The following is a 13,907-nucleotide window of genomic DNA, read 5'->3' as shown; positions in this document are numbered from 1 at the left end:
AGGGAGATGAGGTGAGGGGATGTATAGCAGGAAGTGGGTAGAGAAAATGTGGCTGAGAGATGGAAAGGTAAGAGGTATTGTTGAGACGACTGGCAGGAAAAACCGAAGATGGAAGGGAAAGGAGATGAAGGAAGCTCAGATGGCAGAGGAGAAGGAGGGAGGAGTGCGCAGAGGGGAGCTACCTGCTGCTGATGGCAGTCAGAGTCAGTGAGGGATGGAGGGCGATCCAGCTGTGACATTAAAGCAGCAGGTGGAGGCCATCATTAGGGCTGGCACAGGAGGCTGGATGAACCCACACACACTAATTTCTTTGGGGCCCAGTGGCCCGCTGCAGAAAGTGTGCTTATGTATGTGTGTGTGTGTGTGTGTGTGCATATCCTCAAAAAGAGCTGAAGTATAGTCCCATAACTTCAGAGCCCATACACACCTCCCCTTGCATCTTTCCCCCATGGAACCTCTCCTCTTCCCCAGGTTTCTGCAGCTTGGCCTGGTGAGGGTTGACTGGTTCCTACATCTGGTAGCTCTCTCCTAATGGCTTTTCAGCTTCCTTTTAACCAGTTACAATACAGAAGTTTATTCCACTTTGGCTTCATTTTTCACCTCATAGCTTTTCCTATGATGTGTTCCTGCTCTGCTGGCACAAAACAGGCAGCAAACCTAATGTTCAATTAGTTTCAAAGGAAAAATTATTGAGAACTGTGACAATTGGTCCTTCTCCTTTTTCTGCTCCCACCATGGGTAAGACAGCACAGCTGCTTGGCTATCTCAACTAGGCTTCTTGCCTTAGTCCTTGTGCTTTTTGTCCAGTTGTGCAATGGAAACAATTGTTTGACCAGTAACTTCATTTCACCAAGATTTTCCTTGTCTAACATGGTTTATAAAACATTGTGTCAAAAATTCAGAAGTGAAATCACTGTTGTCCATCGATTTAAATCTTTTTCCTTTCTTTGGCATTTCCCAGATTGTACCTGATGCCATCTGGTATGATGTGAGAATTAAACAAAAGACTACGGAGCATTTTTTGTTATTTTTGCTATTTAAGGTCAACTCAAAAAAAAAAAAAAAAACTGGCTAAAAGTAACTCAAGAAAAAGTGTCAAGTCTGACCTGGGCACCTTAGTTGTGCACTGCTTTTGGGAATGGCAGTGTATGATTTTGGGGCTTGGTGGGCTACGGTGCATCTAAGCTCTAGGCCATTTCTTAGATCTCCCATCCCTTCCAGACCTGTAGATGGGCCTATCCAGGAACACCATTAGGCAAATGAAGTTGTTTGTATCAAATATTGACGTGTTATCTCTTCATCGTCAGGCGGCAGGAGGGAAGAGAGAGAGAAAGATTGTAACTGTGGGTAATTGAGCCGTGTCTCCCCTGCTTATCGGTAAAGCTCCGGCACGTCACGGACCTAACGAGCTGTGGCGCGCCGATTAGTCTGAAGGGAAAGTCGAACGTGAAACACCAGAGCCTCTGTCGTTCTTTTTTTTTTTTTTTCTTCTTCTTTTTTTTTCATATCTGCAATGGATATTATGAGCCTCCCTGGAGGGCAAGAGGCACAGCCTTATTAGTTCAATTCATGGGGGGGAAGTGAATTGATATGGATGAATGGCATGTTAAAGTATCCCTTTGTTACAATAACCATCAAGGCTGATGGTTTGGGCTGATGATGCAGCCCAAGGCAGCAAGACGACAAGCTGAGGCCTTGACCTGGATGGCAGAGGATGCACACACACCAAGGGCAGGGGGCTGATTACACACTGCCTTAAACAAATGGATTTGCCCCTTTAACATTTAGATATGGGATCTCTGTGTGTGTTGGCAAGTGTGTGACCACGCATGAGAGATAGGGCACTTGTGGATGTCTGAGTTTGTGAAGAGGGACTGTCATTTTTCTGAATTTGTATCTGTGTTTATGAGTCTGTGTGTGTGCTGCCTGCATTTTATCTTCACATTATCAGGAATAGGAGTTTGTGTGTATTAGATAATCACGTGGAGAACAGCTAACTGTAAATGTGTTACGATCAGCGTTTGTGTGTATGGTGGGTGTGTGCGCGCGCTTCCATTTGTGTGCCATTACTTGGGGCTGTGCAAGTTGTTATTGTACATTTCTGTTGCACCATTTGTGTGTATGTGAGTGTGTATGCAGCCTGTGCCAGGTGCCTCCACAGGGCATTACCATCTTACAATCGTGCCACTCTGAGAATAATCCAGTAAGAAAATAGACGAGATGAGAATCTCACAACATGCCAGTTTGATTTGTACCCCTTGCTATCAAAGAATGCTAATTAAAATCATATTTTGCATATGTCTTGTCTTTCATGCACATATGCAAATTGCCCCTGTTGCCTTTCAGCGCTCTGTAATTAGGTTTATGAAGGACAGCTGTAATACATAATTAACAGAAATGTTTGCAAGCACCTTTTTTTTTTTTTTTTTTTTTTTTTTGCACGTCTAAACACAACGTCTTGAACAAGCAGACATGAATTGTTCCAGGGCCCTGCTTTTCTCTCAAAATTTTCGACTCATTCTTTTACCCCCTCCCTCAGAAATATCTTAATTATGCTGTTTGTTTATTTATAGATGATGCTGTCAGTCAGAGGCGCTTCCGTTGGGCCAGAGAAGCTCAGCATTTTGATCTTGCCATTCTCCATGATTGGAGTATACAAGATTTAGTCATTCACTGGCTCTCAGTTTAACTTGAAGGCAACATTCTGGATGGGTGGATGGATTGAGTTAGAGAGGACTGAGAAAATGTAGAGTGATGATAACGAGGAAAAACAGTGGAATGCTTGAATATTTATATGGTGGTGTTAGTTGGTGTCGGCCTCAGGGGCCTTGATGACGGACAGGGCCCTGGGGCCATGATAGGATGGAGGACAGCCGTCCGTGTGTGTGCGTCCTACATTGGTAGCTTGAACCTCAGGGGTGGCTGTGGAAGGCAATCGCAACATATGACATAGCAACATAAATGGTGAAATAATTATGCTGTCGCTTTATGATACACTAACTCTTAAAGTTAGAAGTAAAGCTTTAGAAATATGCAAACAGGCTTGCCAGAAAGAAAACAGAAAAATGATGTATTTGGAATGAAGGGAAAGTGAAAAGAGAGGACGAAATAGGACAAGCACCATGAACGAAGACCCGTGTGTGTTCAGTGACTTCGGCAACCACATGACTGTCGATTCAACTCCCTCGGCCTCTTTCATGTAGCTCCATCCTCAGCTCTCAGATGTGGTTGTTGTCTCTCAGTTACACAATAATGGGAAGTGATGGGTGCTAAATGAAAAGGCCAGGGGATGAAAACACTGGTGAAGCAGCTTGGATGTCAGAGTAGTTATTCCTGTCATCCATTCATTATGTTTTCATATGCTGTTTAGGAGACACGGTAAACCCAGGGCCCTTGACAAAGTCAGAACATTGTGGTCACTGTTGAGCAATGGTAACCTGGTATTTTTTACGGTGTGCGTGCAACTGTGTGTGTAGCATAGATACATACGCATATGAATTCTTGAGAATTTGCAAATATTTGACACATTGATGTACAACCTGCTTAAACTCTCTGACCAAAAAGGTGCTAGTTAAATAAACACACCCAAACTTTATGCTATTGTGGTTGAGAAATAGTTTTCATATAAATTTAGCCTGTTTTCCTAGTCTGTCATCCATTACCAGAACAATAGCTATTCCATCCAAAAACCTATTTATGACAGCACCCATTTGCTTTTTCTAAAGACTCAATGTCAGACAGGTTTTTTTTTTCCTGAGAAAAGTTGAGGAATGTGAGAGAAGGATGGGGTTGTGTTTTCATGCATTTGTTGGAAAGTGTCGAACAGTGTGAGAAAACAGGGCGAGCAGCAGACATTCCTTCATACTCAAGTGAAACAAATCTTTCAGGAAAACACAGAGGAATAACTTAAACGAAGCCACAGCATCTTTTCTGCTTTACAACCCAGTTTTGGAGACAATGACAAACAGTACACAGTTCATGTTTATATCCATCTCAAGACTTGCTTTAGGTTTAATGTGTTTTGGCTGACATGAATGCACAGAATATCAGCCTGAATCGTTTTTTTTTTTTCCATTCCTTGAAGGATTTCTGGTATATATATGTTCTGTTATGATGCATGTACGTTGACCATATTAGTCACAATCTCTTTCTTTTAACTACGCCAATCTCTAAGTTAGTCTTTGGTCAGCATAACAAAATAAGAATGCTCATAGCTCATATCTTCTGTTTTACAGATGGGCCTTTGTGATGAGGAAACATCTCAGCACCCACCTACTGGGAAAACATGGAGTTGGACAGCGTAAAGAAAGGTAAACCACACACACAGTTACATTGTTTAACACGCGATAATCTGCCTCTCCAATGGTCTTCACTTTGGTAGAGTAAATATTATTCAAATATGTTCTTTAGTATGTTTCTGAGTATTAAACAAACAAAAAAACATTTCTAACGTAAGAGGTGACTAGTTTTCAGGGAACTGAAGCGAGAGATACAGCAGACAATTAAGTCTCGATTTTGGAGAATGGTTTGACTCCTATAACCCCTTTGGAGGTCTGTAAGCTTTTGAAGCCAAAAAAGTCCCCACTAGTTAAATTTCAGGTTAAATATAACTTGAGATCTCCCCTTTCCCTAATGAGTTAAATGGCTTTCCCTCATTCTGCCTGTCTCGCTCTCTTGCTTACATCCCTTTTTTCTGTCAAACTTTATCTGGCTTTCTCCCTCATCTTAGTTTCTGCTCTCCCTCTTGAATTAAGGATGAATGATGTTTCTTTTACCATTTTTTTTTCTGTGCATGCAAGTGTGTGTTTTTTGTGTGTGCAATGTCTCCCGCTTGGTCCTGCCTATCAGAAGCAGAGCCCTGCCGTCAGTGCTTGTGTGTGTGTGTGTGTGTGTGTGTGTGTGTACGGGTGTGAGAGAGAAAGATGAGGAGATGAAGTTGTGAACCCCCACCTCATCCTGACAAGCCAAAACGAGACGTTAAACGCCTCTCAATCTGTCAAGCTAGCCTCTAAAATAGAAACAGACCTGCTTTTTCATTACTCTGCAACCAAATTGATACTTTTGACAACATGTGGTATTACATATGACAAGTGGCTTCAGATATGGAAGTAAGCAGTGTAAGCAATGTCTGAGAGATGCCTCTCCATCTCGCAGACATTATCAGCTAAATTCCAACTGCCAGCTGTTCATCTGGATTTAGATGGAAACAAATCCTCATATCCTTAGCTGCTTCAAGCCTCTGTTTCATCCGCATTTTTGTTATTGCGACCTTTATTTATTCACTGGTAGCTGACAAAGCTCCATACAATTCATCATTATACTTGGTACTCACAACTACATGCTTCATGCTCCAATCTGTGACCTAATCAGTGCAAGCATACTCCTCTGCAGAATGCCACTGGGCTGACTGAACAGGGACTTGAACCAATGACCTCCAGGTCGAAACCTTTTTGCAACAGTTGGCACAGACAGAGTAAGACCAGTACAAGCGTATCTTGGCATTTCACCTTACTAACACAAAGAGGCTGAAATATAATTTTACTTTCTTTTTGACAGAGCAGATATTTATCCTGCAGTGGATAAAAACATTCATATTATTCACGATATTGAAAAGATCACAGAAGGCATTACTACTAAAATAAAGGGAAATCAAATTATTATTTGTCTTCTCTTGCAACCAACAACAAATGATTATTATGAAGAAGGAAAAAAGTGCCAATCCATAAACTCATGCGTTGACGATGGAAATAATGAGTTAGTAATCATCTTTTACAATGCTTCCATCCTGCACAGTAGTAGCATCTAATGTATGTAAGGGATTTCACTTTTCATCTAAATTTTGAGAAATGTAACTCTTTATAATGAAATAAAAAAATTTCACTGAATACCATTAATGTGTTAGTATTGTTCTCCTTTTAATAGTCAGCTGGAACAATGTACTTCCAGTTTAAACTGTCAAACTTTCCAAAACAAAGAAAAACAGAAAGTACAATTTACAGGCCTCTGCTTCATGAAAGCAGTTAAATACTTTTTCATCTTCATGACATGATTGTGTTTGCATGTTGTGCTGTCAGAGAACAGTGTGTGCTCCTAATACCTTGCTAGCTTAGTACACTCCGCATATCCTTCTCTCCCTTAATATTTTCTATTTTTTCTATATTTTATACAAGCTTTAATCTTCCTATTTCATAGTCATCTTTTTATGATTATCCCGTGTCATTAACAAGCTCACTTTATTTTTTTGAGATCAAAGAACGTCCATATTCCCACAGAATAACTTCATCAGTCAGAGGGGAACGTTTCTGATCATCCCAGAAAATCTTTGACCACCAGTAACCACTGGACTCTAGAGGAAAGAACATCCCTGATTTTTCCACCTTTGCCTGTTTATACTAAACCAAAGGAAGTTCGGGTAAATCTGCCCTAGTGTTGTTTTTGCTTTTGCATGATGTAGCCATTCATGTATATTGTGACAATGTTGGCATGCAGTCCACCATGCCATGTGAGCCAGCTCTCCCTTTTACATAGCTGTTGATCCGCTTCTGGATCTACCTCTGCTGCTTGAGTAAAGGTGGAGCGGGACCCCTAGCATTTCACAAACAACCCAGTATTTTTGTGTATGACCCCAACAACACTTCATTGACAGTTAAAATTTTCCTTCCCTAACTGAGAAATACTTTTACCATCAAAGACTTTTTGTGCCCTTTGCTTCTTTAACACAAAGTGGCAGCACAGCCAAGGTCATTGAGAACACACACACGAGGACACCAGGCATGAATGGAGCAGTAAGGTCTCTGTGTTACCTGATAGTGTTTAGCTCAGTGTGCATGTTTGCCAAAAAAAACTCCAGTCACTCTGCTGAGCCATAAAGTATTATGACACACAACATCATGACATCACATAGACGCACACACACACAGACACGAGCACTGAAGTCAACAACTCCAGACGCTCTGCTAAACCGTAAAGTATTATGAAAAACAACATCATGACACCACATAGACGCGCACACACAGATACAAGTAATGAAGTCACTGCTTGTTAATATACATCCATGCATGGCATACCGTTATGTTTATACATGTGCAAATACACTGACTGTACGTTCAGGAGATCATTCTTTCATCCATTGTTTTGTCTATTCCTCTTTCTTGCACTTTTTACACATGTGCCTACATACACGCAAACACGCACATATGCAGAGGCTCACACACACACTCACGCACACATACAGGGAGGACAGCCACAAGGTTTGTTCTATTTAAACCTGTAAAACACGGTGTCATCATTTTTCTGACAGTCCTGCAGACAGAATTTATCTCATCATTAATTAACCATCATATTTCCAACACAGTGCAGCTTAATTAGCACAAGGTCAGTGGGGAGGGCTTATTAAGTGGAACAAATTTGGGCAAGTGTAAGAGATGGAGCAGAGGATGGAAGATGGAAGAAGAAAAAGAAGGAGAAAGAGGGAAAGAAGAAGAGACAGTGTCGGAATTGACAGAGAGATAAGTAGAAAGGTGACATCAAAGAAAGAAAAGGAAAAAGAGAGGTGGTGTGTTTATTGCTGCTGGTTCCGTGATTGATAACTGAATTGGGTCTGAAAGCCTAGACCTGGAGACTTGGAAGGTAGAGGGAAAGTGTGCGTGTGGGTGTGTAGAGGGGGTATCTGAACCAGCAACTAACTGGGGACTAGTGGGGGTGGGTTGAGAGGCAATGGGGTGGTTGGGGGGAGCCAATTGCAAACATATGCTGGCTGGCAGGCGGTGGAGAGATGGATTGCAGTGGGACGGTGTCAGAGAGGCATTTTCATCACCATCTCTACGGCCCTGCTCACCTGGTATTTTTAGATAGCTGGGGAAATCTGTTAGTCAAAGGAGGAGCAGGGCAAGTAAGAAACCTGACTAGCCACAGGTAACAGCAGGCTCCATTTAGTAACATCCATTTTAGGCCTCACATGCCAATCTGAGGCATTTGTGTATCTGAGTTTCTGTGAAGAGGATACAATCCCACCAATGTGTTTTAAAAGGCTTGTGATTCAGATCCTTTAGGTGCTACTCCTCTATTTTATTTGACAGGCTTGAGAACTTGAGAAAATCTGCCCCCATTTGACCCATCTGAAGTAGTTGGAGGCCATAGGTGGCTTCATTGGATTGCCTGGTGCCAAGTGCCTCTCCTCTCCTGATTTTTTTTTTTTAAGTATAAAAAATAAAAAGTGAAAGGAAGTTAAGTAGAAACTGACAATATACAGTAAACATAGCTGTGCAAAAAATTCTGCAGGCTAGTGTACACACGCTCTGGCAATTGAAGCCAGATGCAGTACTTCCCTATGGTCACAAACCTGCAAATTTTCTTGTCATATGGAGTTGGCTTTGAGCTTGCCATGCATGTGTTTCAGTGTTGAAGGAAACCCAGTATTATTTGTCCATACCTTAGTTATCCAGTCACAGTGTCTCATTTCAATCACTTCCCACTAATGAGTGTTGTGGGGAGCAATGGTGGACACTGGTCAGATCTGATTTTAAATAAAAGCTAATATTAGCCTCGTACTTCATTCTAACCCCTACAGGGAAGAAGAGGGGGAATCAAAGGGGAGGATGGGTGAGATGACAGACTCTTACTATCTGACATATTCTGGGTGAGAGAGAGAAAGAAAGAGAGAAGGGGAGAGAGAGAGAGAGCTGAACTGTTGTAAAGTGACACAACTGGGTCTTCGTCTCAGTCACACCACCATTCCTCACTGCAGGCACTGAGAGGAGATGAGGGCTTTTTGTCCTTTTGTCTGCATGCATGTGTGTTCGCTTTGTTATAGCTGTATACTTGTGAGGACTGTATGGCCTAGCTGTACGCTGGTTGATTATAATGGCGCATAGGGATCTCAGAAGGTTTTTTTATCCTAACAGTTTTCATTAGAGCTCAGAATGATAGTAAGAAGTTGTTATTTTTGTTGAATCATCCCTGCTCATCATTTTCTCCTGAATATATAATCTCCCTTATTCAGTTAATGGATGCAGGGTCTGAGCCAACCTGGTGGGGAAAACGGTTGTTAAGTCTCCAGAATCTGTAGAAGCATTCCCAGTAGTGTGATTTTATTGATGCTGATTGATTGTTGCACATCAAAACCACTGATACTCAGGAGAAAACTGTTATCTTGATTATAAAACAAAGAGCAGATACAACCATCATGTTTGAATGTGTGTCGCTAACTAGTACAGCAAAGAATGAGTGCCCCAAAGGAGGAACATGCAATGAATTGTGTATCACAGCTTGTGAACAACACTTTCTTGACTACATATGACTGGAACTGACTTCTACGCTGAAAGTGCGTATCTATGTGAAAGAGCTTGTGCTTGTCAAGGTTAACAATGGATGAATCTAAAATTATATCACATGGCTCAGTTTTTATCTCGATACTTAAATGTTCCTTATTGTTGCAGTGTACCCCTTTAACCTTTGTGTTTGTATATGTGTGTGTGGGTGTATGTGTGGGTGTACACGCACTCTGCTGCAGAGAGTCTGCAGTCACCTAAACCGGCACTTTAGTAACAAGGGAGTGGCTTGGGAGCATGATTGACAGCAGCGACCTTGCCTCAATTGCTTATAATTAGTTCTTTAAAAACAGGGCGCCAAAAGACAACTGACCTGTCTCACATAACTGTTTTCATAGGTAATTGTTAAAACGCCTGCCATTTTCATGCTTGTAATAATAAACTCCTTGAACTAATACACTCATCACTCTTGAAACAGGAGTGCTGACAACCCAGAAGAAAGATATATTTGTTTAAGTAAGGGGTAAAAAAAGCATGATACAAGCAGCTGGAGAGAGTGTTTTCAGTGTTGTGGAGATGTCTAATTGCTAAAATCTGCTCACAGTTTCGCTCAAGAGCGGTTGCTGTTTTCTTTTTTGTGTGTGTGTGTGTGTGTGTGTGTGTGTGTTTTTTTTTTTTTCCCTGCAGCATAACTGTATGTCTGAGCCAAGTTAGCGGGTACTAAAATCTCTCGGAAGAAAACAGAGAACCCGGTGAAAAGGCATGAGCGCAGATCCAGAAATAGCGTGTATGATGCATGCAGCGCAGGTGTGATGACTCACAAAATGAAGACAGAGATATTCGTAGCATTAGCTCCGACATGACTGCAGTCAGACAGTAGATAATGGACAGTTTTTGACAGACTATGCCTTCCATCCTCATTTATTTAATTAAAGTTGTTCATTTTTTTTTGTTTGTGGTAAGTGTTTCAAGATTACAAGATACGAAAAACTGTATCAGAAATCCACAATAGTGACATTATCATATAGCAAATAAATAGTTGTCAAATATATCAACAAACTAATGTCCTAGTTGACTCCACTTTTATTCTTGAATGTTCAGATGACAGAATTGATTTAAACATTACTGCAGTCGCTCACGTGAATGCCAGGGGCTGAGCTCGGCTGAGCGGGCATCTGGCTCTGCAGTGCCAGGCTCTGGGCTTGCAGCCGCGTCCCAGCATGGCGTGCAGCTTGGCCATATTGCCCCGGCACCGAGGGCCGGGATCATCCAGGCTGGACGGGAGGAGCGGGGGCGGAAGAGCCCTGCCTGGTGCCAGCATGGTGGCAGTATGGACCACAAGGACCAGGCAGGGGTCAAGTCACACAAAAATTGTGTGCATGTGTGTGAGTGTGTGTGTGTGTGTGTGCATGCATGTGTGTGTGTGTGTGCGTACGTGTGTTCGTGCATGCAAGAAAAAGAGAGCGTTAGCAGTGTGATAGGGAGATAAAGAGTAGATAAAGACAACCCCTAATTCATTAGAATAAATCCTTTCCCTTAATTATTGATAATGAATCTGCTCTTTAATCTTTCTCTTTCTTCCCTCCCTTATCTGCCTGTGTCAGCACTTTGTCTCTCTAACTTGGTGTTGGGTGGTAAGGCCTCGTTTTCAGCCACCCAAGGGCAGCAGTCAATAACATCCCATGCTGCTGGTACTGTAAGCAGGAATGTGATTAGTAGCGCAGAAAAGTACAGAACAGGCAGCAGGAAAGTATTAACTTAAAAGCAGCCAAGGATCGACGCCCCCCCCCCCCCACACACACACACTCCCTCCCACCCACTATACTGAAAAAAAAAAAAAATAAAAAATACTCAAATGAAACTCATTGCCACAACATAAAAGTAACTGTCTGTTTGGTGCTGAAGCAAGATTGCATTATAACTGCTGACCAACCAACATGCAATCACTGCTGTGTTGTAATCTCAACATCACCAGACAGATTTTTGTGTACTTGCACTCATAAAGCCCAGTTTCCCAGAGGTCTGTGCAGCACATGTAGTCCTGTTGTGGTACTGGCAAAGGCCTCAGCGACCCCTAGCTCACCTTTGTGTTTGTTGGCTGCTTGTTTGAACAGGATCCAGCGGACAGCGCCTCACTGTTTACCCTATTCAATATTTCATGGCGAATGAACACCCACAGAATGAGGGATCGCGTTAATATTGCTGCTAAAATTAAACGATAATTAAAATTTGTTAGTTTAAAAGCCATCGCAGTCTATAAAAGTTTGATTACTGGAAAATTAGGTGCATTAAGTTTTTATGGGTTGGCCTGTTCTATCGCTTGGGAACAATTTTTATGCACTTGTCATGGGCATATGGTGCAGAGTTGTGGGAATAAGTGTGTGTGTGTTTGTGGGTGGGGGAGGTTAGGGTAACATGTTAGTTCTCTGAGAGGCTGACACACTTTAATGTTAAACTCTCCACCCTTGCTCATCATTAGTTAAATCACAGGGCTCCTAGTTCCTGGGAGCCACAACTGTGACCAAATGCCAATTATAAATCTAGGTCCATGTCTTGTATGAGAGAGGTCAGAGGTCACATACGTCTTAGTTGCTTTATGGTCATCTCATTTGGCCAGTGATGTCACATCAGCACTCTTGTCTAGGCTGTGTTTTGTTGTTGGTCACAGTTCTTTGTTGCGGGGTGCAGCGGGGTCCTATTGGCTCCTATTACTAATAATAATGTTAGTTAGCCATCGACAGCTCGTCCCAGAGTTGGGAACCGCCCGTCATGTCAGGGGAACATGACCTTGACTCGCGGAATAAATCTGCAGCCGTAGTTCGTCTTCTCATTAACGGCACCTACCTCATCTCTGTAGTGCAGCTCCTACAGTCCTTCTAGCTTTTGAAGTTTTTCTTTCCCTTAAGAATGATGTCACCCACCGCTGAAGCCCAAATGACATTACTCAACCAGACAAGAACGGAGAATGTGCACAGTTCACCTTCACATCCTGTGGCACAAAACCAGGCAGTTACACAGTGACACAATTGTGCGGCTAACTGTTGACAGTGGTTGGACATTATGCACAGTGGGACTGTGGAAAAACTGGGCTGTTGCCAGCCTGTTTTTCTTCTCTATTGAAACATCAGACTGTCATGGCAGAAATGGATGTTGCCAGGCATCACTAATGAACCAATTAATCAATGAATTAGCTGAGCAGCGATTAAATTAATGCGAGCTGGACTGGCAAGCGGCAGTCGTGGATATATCCTGGGGAAGGTGATTAACACACACACAGAACAGGCAGCGATCAACAAGGCCACTATTAAGTTGGACAACTTCCTGAACTTTTCTCTTTTCAGCTAAATATAGCAACTTAATTCATTTTATTTGTATGTGGACGAGAGAAATATTACCATATTTTCCCATGCAGCTGCACTGCGATGGTAATATGCTGTGGAGCTATGTTTTCAGGAGACATTCATTTGTGTTTTACTTATATTATCTTATTTTACATTAATTGCAGGCAATCTTCATGTATCATCTTCATCTTCGCTCTATAAGCTATTGTTAAATAACCAATAAATACGTAAATTGACAATATTTGTACTATTTCAAAGATTAATGATGTAATGTAATACTAATGCAGTCACTTGTCACCACACCAATTACAAAATATCATTGTACTGTATTCAGATCTCCACTCCACAACTATTTAATACTATAATTTAATAACACTCTAATGATTAGAGAAGCTACAAGAGAGTTACAATACATTGTTTCATCAATTAAGTAAAAATAGGTAGGAAGATGGAAGATTAGACACAGTGCTAATATTTGTTGGATGCTCCACTGATTAAATGGATAAAGGGATGATATTTTTCAAAAAGGATCGTAGATTTTATGTAAGTTTCATGTAAAACAGACACAAGTCTTCAGGGGTAATTACTGGTCTAACTATGATATTCGATTTCTCCTCAGTTTACTGGAGTCCGCTTGTGTCCTTTCAGTAGATCGTAGAAGAAGTCAAGACTGACTGATTTAAAGCAGTTCTTCCTGTTTGTATGGTAAAGCACATGACCTGCAGCTTAAATTGGTTGCATCCTCAGGTGTTACATGGGACACGTGTGGAGGAGAACTTACTGTATGAGCCACCCCCATGTTGCCTCTCAGAGGGGAAATGTATGCCCAGCGCACTGGACTCTTGACTAGACTGTGGGGGCCCTTTAGAGGACTTCAAGGAATATTCAGCAAAATGAGTCAGTTTTACCTGATTTCCAGGGCACTTTGTGTGGCCCTGTGTGTTTAGCACCCAACGATTCAGAAGTCATAATAGTCAGCTCTGTGTGGGGCCGTTGGTCCAGCACTGTATCACATCATCCCCTGACATCCACAGTCTCCAGCCCCATATACCCGGCTTGACTCACAATATTATAGAAGGGGAGGGGAGGTGGAGGGTGTTGGTGGGGCTCCCTTGATTATGTGACATCCTCCGGAAGACCGCTGGAGTTGTTTCCTCCATTACTTAGAGGGGGGAAAAAGAGGCCTTTTCACTATTGGGACTGTCATTCTCAATTTGGACTAACGGTAAGCATGCACAAGGCCTCCTGGACACCCCCCACCCACCCACCTGCTCTCACCCCACTGCCTCAGACCCCC

At 42.2% G+C, this 13,907-nt stretch overlaps 1 protein-coding gene across 1 annotated transcript in view; it reads left to right on the top strand.

Moving 5' to 3' along the window:
* Positions 1–13,907, top strand: part of znf407 (zinc finger protein 407) — a 136,760-nt gene that overhangs the window by 57,707 nt on the left and 65,146 nt on the right. Inside the window, exon 5 of the mRNA XM_029505328.1 lies at positions 4,236–4,310. Within this exon, the coding sequence (XP_029361188.1) occupies positions 4,236–4,310 (75 nt within the window). The remainder of the gene's footprint in view (positions 1–4,235; positions 4,311–13,907) is intronic.

The sequence above is a fragment of the Echeneis naucrates genome, chromosome 6 (assembly GCF_900963305.1).
Source record: "Echeneis naucrates chromosome 6, fEcheNa1.1, whole genome shotgun sequence".
Classification (NCBI taxonomy): domain Eukaryota; kingdom Metazoa; phylum Chordata; class Actinopteri; order Carangiformes; family Echeneidae; genus Echeneis; species Echeneis naucrates.
This window is presented reverse-complemented; position numbering and strand designations above follow the sequence as displayed.